This window comes from Dendrobates tinctorius, unplaced genomic scaffold (genome assembly GCF_039654945.1).
Source record: "Dendrobates tinctorius isolate UK_male_01 unplaced genomic scaffold, ASM3965494v1 ptg000527l, whole genome shotgun sequence".
Lineage (NCBI taxonomy): Eukaryota > Metazoa > Chordata > Amphibia > Anura > Dendrobatidae > Dendrobates > Dendrobates tinctorius.
The window spans coordinates 36,045-44,613 of NW_027362186.1; the positions used below are offsets into that span (position 1 = coordinate 36,045).

Below are 8,569 nucleotides of genomic sequence, written 5' to 3' on the forward strand. Positions count from 1 at the left end.
ACAAGAATGCCAACTGAAGGGTTACTGTTGTGAAGGAAAGGGTCATAAAATATCTGGATACAAATATTGACTCATTCTTCCTGAAGATGATCCATCTCTTTCCACATCTGTAGAATATGCAATTTGTGGAAAAATATATAACTGCTGAAAAAAATAAAGGGAACACAGCCTGTTGCAAATGGAATAGTGTTCCCTTTATGTTTTTGAGCAGTATACATATTTATTTTTTAAAATTTATTTTGGGTCATATCAGCAGTTAGGTGAAATATTGATTTTTTTTTAAATAAAAAAAATCATTTTCAGCTTCTGCATGCTCTGTTCTTTTATTATGAAAGCAGAAATTGACTTCAATTACACAGAAATGTTTAGACATCATAGCAAGTAGAAAGACTTAATGTATGTTTAGTAGAGATGAGCGAACGTGTTTGGAAAATATTTGCCAATCTCAAATTCAGCCCATACATAGCACATTCTTATTCGTGTTCGCTTTCACAAGCATTTTTACTCAAAGTCGGCAAAATTTAGTCACAGTTTGGTATATCGTCACGTTTTCACTAATCCTTTTGTTATTACTTTGACTAGGATAGTGGTTCTGTATGATGAGTGGGTGGGACGGGGGCGGGTTTGATGAGAGGAGGGGGTGTGGAGAGGTTAGAGGAGCTTGTGAAAAAATTACAGGAGTGAGGCACCATTTTTTTTCTTCCCCTTAATTTTGTGTGTGTTGATTCCAGCAACCAATCAGGGCGCAGCAACCATCCACAACGTCATGACACAAGGTCTTCTGTGATTGCCTGCTGAAGTCACATGTTCTTTGCTATATAAAAGTGGACATCTTGATTTGCTGGCACCATTTGCTGTGTGTCACAGTGTAGAGAGGTTGCTCCTGTGCTAGTGCTGGTGCTGGAAGTGAACTTGACAGTTAGATAGGATTCTGTCATGTGTGAAATGTCGATCTTCCAGCATCAAAGCAGATTGTTCAAAAACTGTGTGGCAGTCTCAAGAAACCCATTTGCTACTCCAAATCATTTGTGATAAAACTGTTTCAATGGCAAATCAGAAGGCCAGAGTTAAACACAAAAATCATTAGGCCTAATATTGTGGTGCAGCTACGATGCCCAAATAGCTACTCCAAATCGTTTGTGCTAAAGCTGTGTTTTAGTGGCTAATCAGAAGACCAGATTTCCAAAAATCATTTAATAGGCATAACAGTGTTGTTCAGGCATGCTATCTAAGAAAATAAATAGTGATAGCTCATTTAGTGACATGTGACTAACAGCTGCGGGCCTAAAGGCCCCGTCACACACAGCTAGTGAGATCGCTGATTTTGTGACGCCACAGTGATCTCGCCAGCGAGATCGCTGTGTGTGACGGGGATCAGTGACCGGCCCTCCCGCCGGGTATCTGTGATACAAATGGGATATGCATGAGTGAAAGACTGGTATAGATAGGCATCCAGTCAATAAGGTAGTGATTGCAGTACATTGAAACATCCATTTGGATACTATGGATTGTGACCGGAATCTGAACTTTTCCTACCATGAGGAGAGCACACACTCAGGAATGTGAAAAACAACCACCTGCTCAGGCATTGTTGTGGGAGTTGGAAGGGAGGAATGTGAGAACCAAACCAACTGAGATAAAGGAGGAATGTGAAAAAGAAACAAGTTACTGCGCATGTCAGTGCGTGATCATTCCAATTAATATTATAAAAAGTACTGACCTCCTCAGCGGGTAGGGACTTTCCAGACGATTCAAGTGGACGCACTTAGTCTGTGATGCTGACCGAGGAAAACCCCTTCCCGCTGATCGAGGTCCCCCGATGCGAAGGGTGATGCTACAATAACTCGGTAATTATTATTGATGCTGAAATCTTTCATGTCATAACTGTCATTTTTTTAAAATCTTGAGACTATTCATGTGCTATGTAAAACAAAATGATTGCTTGCTGAAATAAAAGATTGTCAATAATCTTTGCCTGGTTGGGATGCCAGTGAGCGCTGCGTAAGTTAAGGTAAATAACCTAATTTGGGAGAAAATTTAGCAAGACATAAATTGACGTAGTCGGCAGGATCTTTTTTTTTTCAATATGTTTAAGAAACGAAAGGAAAAGCAGGAGGATGTTGTGGATGTGCCCGGTTGGACTGAGGCACCGTATAATGTATTGGCACATGAGTTGAGCAGTTCTGGACTGGCGGAACAGTGGTCTAGTAAGCTTAAAGGTAGTGAACCCACTGATGTTGTTAAAGTACTCAGGGGTGATGTAGAGTCTTTAGGACGGCGTATGTGGATTTGTTTTCCCTGCAAAGGCAGGTGATGCAGTTAACCCATGATGTTGTTGGTTTACTCATGGGGATCCCTGCAAAGGCAGGTGATGCAGATAACCCCTCGATGTTGTTTAGTTACTCGAGGTTTTCCCTGCAAAGGCAGGTGATGCAGTCAACCCAGGATGTTGTTAATGTACTCAGGGGTGTCCCCGCCAAGGCGGGTGATGTTGTGTCGCTTGGGCGACGAACTTGGATTCTGCTCAGTGCATATCGCGCGATGCATGAGCGGAATCAACAAATGCAGAGGAAGTGCTCTCAATTGGAACAAAAAGTTGCAGAGCTAGGAGGGCAGAAAGTGGTGCTGGATTGCAATACCCATCTGCTCAAAGATAAGTTGGAACATTACCAGAGTGTAGCAGAGATAGCTGCTATCATAGTTGCTCAAAATAAATATCGCAAGAGAAGAGGAAAAATTAATAAAGAAAAAGTATTCCCACAAAATTCAAAGGTCCAAAAATTAAAATTGCCGGACTAGGAGGACAGGTAATCACCGGAGTACAAACACAAGTTGCTTTGAAAATAGGAAACTTACCGATAAGAAATTACCGTGTTTTAGTAGTACCCATTCCAGAATATATATTGGGAATTGATGTTTTAAAAGGAATGACTTTAAATTTATCGGCTGGAAAATTCTCCTTTGGAGTAAAAAGGGCAGAAATACAAATGAGACCTGTAATGGTAGGAAAAGTAAAAATGCCCCCTGTACATATCCCTCCTGCTACTAAAATGGTGGCAATGAAACAGTATCGAATACCAGGGGGACACAAAGAGATTACTGAAACAATTAAAAATCTGGTGGACGCAGGAGTCATGGGTACCACTACTACTGCATGGAATAATCCAGTCTGGCCAGTTAAAAAGAGTGATGGCTCCTGGCGTATGACAGTGGATTACAGGGAATTGAACAAATGTACCCCTCCATTAAGAGCTGCAGTGCCAGATACTATCACTATAATAGAAAATATACAGAGTCATAATGGAACTTGGTATGCAGTGATTGGTTTGGCTAATGCCTTCTTTACAATTCCAATAGAGGAAAAGGCGCAGGATCAATTTGCTTTTACCTGGTTAGGTCGACAGTATACCATGACCAGATTGCCTCAAGGATGGCTTCATAGCCCTACTATTTGTCACCGGACGGTGGCAGAACATCTAGATCAGTTCTCCTTGCCCTCAGATATGCAAATTTCACACTATATTGATGATATAATGATACAAGGAAATGAGGAGCAGGCAGTGAAATCACAATTGGAAAAACTTTTGGTGCATATGAGGAGCAAAGGATGGGAAATAAATGAAGCAAAAGTCCAAGGACCGGCTCAAGTTGTAAAATTTCTTGGAATACAATGGAATAAAGGACATAGGGAAATTTTACCAAAAGTAAAACAGAAGATTATTAATTTCCCTACTCCCAAGTCTAAGCAAGAGACTCAATCTTATATTGGGCTATTTGGATTTTGGAGACAGCATATACCTCATTTAGGACAGATGCTGTCCCCTTTGTATAAAGTTACGAGGAAGAAATATGAATTTCATTGGGGGGAAGAACAACCAACCGCCTTTGAAATGGTAAAAGAGGCCATACAGCAAGCTGTAGAGTTATGGCCAATGACAGCGGGGAGTGTAGAATTGCATGTATCAGTATAAAATATGTATGCAAATTGGTCATTATGGCAACAACAAGGGGGAAAAAGAGTCCCCTTAGGATTTTGGAATCGAAAACTCCCTGATGCTGGAGAAAAGTATACTCCATTTGAACAACAATTGCTAGCTTGTTATTGGGCATTGGTAGAAACAGAACAGCTAACTTTAGGACATGAAGTCTTATTAAGACCAGCAATACCTATAATGCAATGGGTATTGTCTAACCCTAAAACCAATAGGGTAGGACATGCACAGGAACAAAGTATCGTAAAATGGAAATGGTACATTTCTGAAAGAGCAAAGAAAGGAGAAGGCGGGATCGCCTCCCTCCATGAGAAAATAGCTGAAATAGGGGAAGAAATCAAATCCCCTGGGAAACCATCTGTCCTGGAAGAGTCCCCTGTAAAATGGGGAAAATCTTATGAAGATTTAACAGAACAACAACAGCAACATGCTTGGTTCACTGATGGGTCAGCTCGATATGTCAATGGAAAGCGACACTGGAAAAGTGTGGCTTATAACACGAAACTGGAAAAACATTTGATTATGGAAGGTCACGGTAAAAGTAGTCAATATGCAGAATTATATGCTATCTTTCTGGCATTGAGTTTTGAACAAGGGAAGGAGTGTCACCTTTTCACAGACTCGTGGTCTGTGGCTAATGGTCTTGCAACTTGGATGATGGGATGGAAGAAATATGGTTGGTTAATACATGGTAAGGAAGTGTGGGGAAAAGAGGTGTGGGAATTTATAGAAGAAATGGTTCAAATCACACTTACTACTGTTTTTCATGTTGATGCACATATGTCTGCTGACTCACTTGATCGTTTGTTCAATTCTGAAGCAGATAAAGCCGCCGCCATTAGACAGACTTCTGAAGTTGATCAAGAAAAAGAAAAATGGCTGCAAGGTACAGCCGTTTGGGCGCACAACAAGAGTGGACACCTAGGAGAAAGAGCCACTTACAGGTGGGCCTAAGAAAGAGGTGTTCCACTAACTATGGACATAATAAAACAAGTCATTGCACAGTGTTCACAAAAAAAGGGAAGTTCCACACACAGTAATGGGACACATAGCTCGAGGACAATTACCAGCTCAAATTTGGCAGATGGATTTCATTTGTCCACTCACTGAGAGTAGGGGATGTAAATATGTCTGCACAGCAGTAGATACCTACTCAGGACTTATGATAGGATTCCCTTGCAAAGCAGCCACACAATGGAGCACATTACGTACATTAGAGATTATCACACAATACTATGGTGTTCCACTGCAGATACAGACTGACAATGGGTCACACTCCACTGGTCAACAGATAAAGGATTATGCCAATGACCATAATGTCCAATGGGTATATCATATGCCCTACTATCCCCAAGCTGCAGGGTTGGTGGAAAGGATGAATGGACTCTTGAAGTCCACTCTGAAAAAGATACACAATAAGGAAGGAGAATATGGCCAGTGGAGAGACAATTTGAGTGAGGCTTTACAAATTATCAACAATAGGCCTATAACTGATTCCATGACACCATTGATGAGAATGCTGACACCCAATCTTACCATACACGAAACTCATATTGTACATACAATCACTTGGTGGAAGATGAATCAAGAGGCTAAAATTCCTGAAAGAGCAACTCCCCTGTCTGCGGGATTGGATCTCAGCGCAATAGAGGTGACTATTGTGCCGCCAGGTAAGACTGTTCCTATACCGACGGGATTGGGATGTCAAATGCCTAAAGGACATTATGGTCAGTTGGCAACTCGGTCTAGTTTTGCTTTAAGAGGGGCCATAGTGGTGGGAGGAGTAACTGATGCTGATTATCAAGGAGAAATTAAAGTTATTATGTCCAATTTAGGACAAGAGCCGCTAGTTATTTCCAAAGGACAAAAGATGGCTCAAATGTTGGTAATACCTATTAGTTTAGATCAAGCCATCGAAGAACAAGCTCCACTAGAACTCTCCTTACGGGGGGATAAAGCATTTGGGTCATCAGATGTGACCAATGTAGGAGCTAGAATTTGGGTACAGAGTCCTCAAGGACCGCCATCGGCGGCTGAAGTTATTGCTGTGGGCAAGGATCATACTTTGCTAATCATGAGACCAGGAGTGGAGAAATGGGAATATGTTCCCCAGGAAAAATGTTATTTGCGTGAATAAAATCATGCTTTGTTTTTTTTTTTTCCCTAACAGATATTTCTGGAAATATGTGGAATTATTGGAAGCCTTGGAAGCGAGTGTTTGGTGAAAGTTGAAGGATGAACACCGGGTACTCAAATCCAAAGTCAAAACACCAGTCAGATAAGGTGGTTGTGGAAGGAAAGCGCAAAAGAACGAAAACAAGATGACTTTATTTGGCCAGAAGGACAGAGCTGTAACATAGCTAATGTAACAGTGGAAGGATATGTATGGATAGGCCCCCGTGGGGCCACCTCATTTCAAGTAGCATATATGTTATAAAATGTGTTGCAAGAAACCACAAGTGCTCATGGTGTCCTATAAAGATGGTGTTTAAAAGGCTGCAATCAAGAACCGATTGTGATACAAATGGGATATGCATGAGTGAGAGACTGGTATAGATAGGCATCCAGTCAATAAGGTAGTGATTGCAGTACATTGAAACATCCATTTGGATACTATGGATTGTGACCGGAATCTGAACTTTTCCTACCATGAGGAGAGCACACACTCAGGAATGTGAAAAGCAACCACCTGCTCAGGCTTTGTTGTGGGAGTTGGAAGGGAGGAATGTGAGAACCAAACCAACTGAGATAAAGGAGGAATGTGAAAAAGAAACAAGTTACTGCGCATGTCAGTGCGTGATCATTCCAATTAATATTATAAAAAGTACTGACCTCCTCAGCAGGTAGGGACTTTCCAGATGATTCAAGTGGACGCACTTAGTCTGTGATGCTGACCGAGAAAAACCCCTTCCCGCTGATCGAGGTCCCCCGATGCGAAGGGTGATGCTACAATAACTCGGTAATTATTATTGATGCTGAAATCTTTCATGTCATAACTGTCATTTTTTTAAAATCTTGAGACTATTCATGTGCTATGTAAAACAAAATGATTGCTTGCTGAAATAAAAGATTGTCAATAATCTTTGCCTGGTTGGGATGCCAGTGAGCGCTACGTAAGTTAAGGTAAATAACCTAATTTGGGAGAAAATTTAGCAAGACAGTATCGCTGATCGTGCTCGATCGGCCTGGGCCGTTTTTCAATTGCTAGTCTCCCGCTGGCCAGCACTCATCTCTGCTTGTGACAGCGAGAGACCAGCGATCAGCCACGCTGGACGCTGGTTTCTAATGTAAACATCTGGTATCCAGGAGCTGCGGCTCCTGGATACCCGCTGTTTACCTTGGAAACCAGCATACGCGCTGGTTTCCAAGGTAAACAGCGTGTATCCAGGAGTCGTGCGGCTCTTAGATACCCAATGTTTACGATAGAAATCAGCGTCCAGCGTCGCTGGTCCTGATCGCTAGAGGGGCTGTCTTATGACAGCTCACCAGCGATCAGCCTAACGATGTCCCAGCGATCCCATCATGTCGGATCGCTGGTGGGATTGCTGGGACATCGTTATGTGTAACAGGGCCTTTAGGTTGTTAAACAGCAGGTTACAAGAGGGGAATGCTACTTACAACATGATTGGATAAAAGCGAGGTCATGGGAATAGGCTTGGTGTTCGATGTGTACATGGGTTAAGTGTTAATGTGAATGAAAGCTCAACTGAACAAACACCGTCTCATCCTATCCAGAGACCACTGACATCTGTTAATGGCCGACCTACTAGACTCCCTTTCTTTGGCAGCTGCACAGCAGTATGCCTTGTAGATGAGGCTCAGAAAGAACATGTGCTACAGTGGATGACAAGCGCTGCATCAAGTGGCCTCGCATCCTCTTCCTCCACATTAACATCACACACAGTGCAATCCTTAGAAGTGCATCCCAATCACACTTGTATCCCCAGTGTATAGATTAAGAAGAGTAGGAGTCCTAGAACAGTGTCTTGGGGGACTCCAACAGAGAAAGGGTGGGATGAGGAGGTATTGTGGGAGTGGGAGGTGCTGAATGTGTGGTTGGAAAGGTATGAGGAGATCCAGAATAGGGCAAGGTCTTTTATGCCAAAGGAAGACAGGATCTATAGTAGGAGTCAGTGGTCAACTGTGTCGAAAGCAGAGGACAGGTATAAAAGGAGGAGTATAGAGTATTGTCCATCAGCTTTGGCTGTATGGCTGTAAGTAGGTCATTAGTAATTTTGGTCAGACCAGTCTCAGTGGAATGATGGGGATGGAAGCAAGATAGTAGCTTGTCAAAGGGCAAGATAGATGAGAGCTGGGAGGAAAGTTCAGCATGGAAGTGCTGCTCCAGGAGTTTGGAAGCAAATGGGAGCAGCGATATTGGGTGATAGCTGGACATAGCGGTTGGATCAAGGGTTGGCTTTTTAAGGATAGGTTTGATTGTGGCATATTTCAAAGCAGAAGGGAAGGTACCAGAAGTTAGTGATAGGTTGATGAGATGGGTTAGGGATGGAATAAGTGTGGTGGTGAGGTTGGGGAAGAGGCGAGATGGAATGGGGTCTAGTGCACAAGTGGTCAGG

At 42.4% G+C, this 8,569-nt stretch overlaps 1 protein-coding gene across 1 annotated transcript; it reads left to right on the plus strand.

Moving 5' to 3' along the window:
* The first annotated feature begins 5,571 nt into the window (after positions 1-5,571).
* Positions 5,572-6,129, plus strand: LOC141078239 (deoxyuridine 5'-triphosphate nucleotidohydrolase-like). The gene has a single exon (XM_073565063.1). It carries the CDS (start codon positions 5,572-5,574, stop codon positions 6,127-6,129), a length of 558 nt encoding a protein of 185 aa, XP_073421164.1.
* The last annotated feature ends 2,440 nt before the right edge of the window (positions 6,130-8,569 follow it).

Bases quoted from the DNA above. Each gene is read 5' to 3' on its own strand.
- LOC141078239 (XM_073565063.1), top strand. From the start codon at position 5,572: ATGAATCAAGAGGCTAAAATTCCTGAAAGAGCAACTCCCCTGTCTGCG.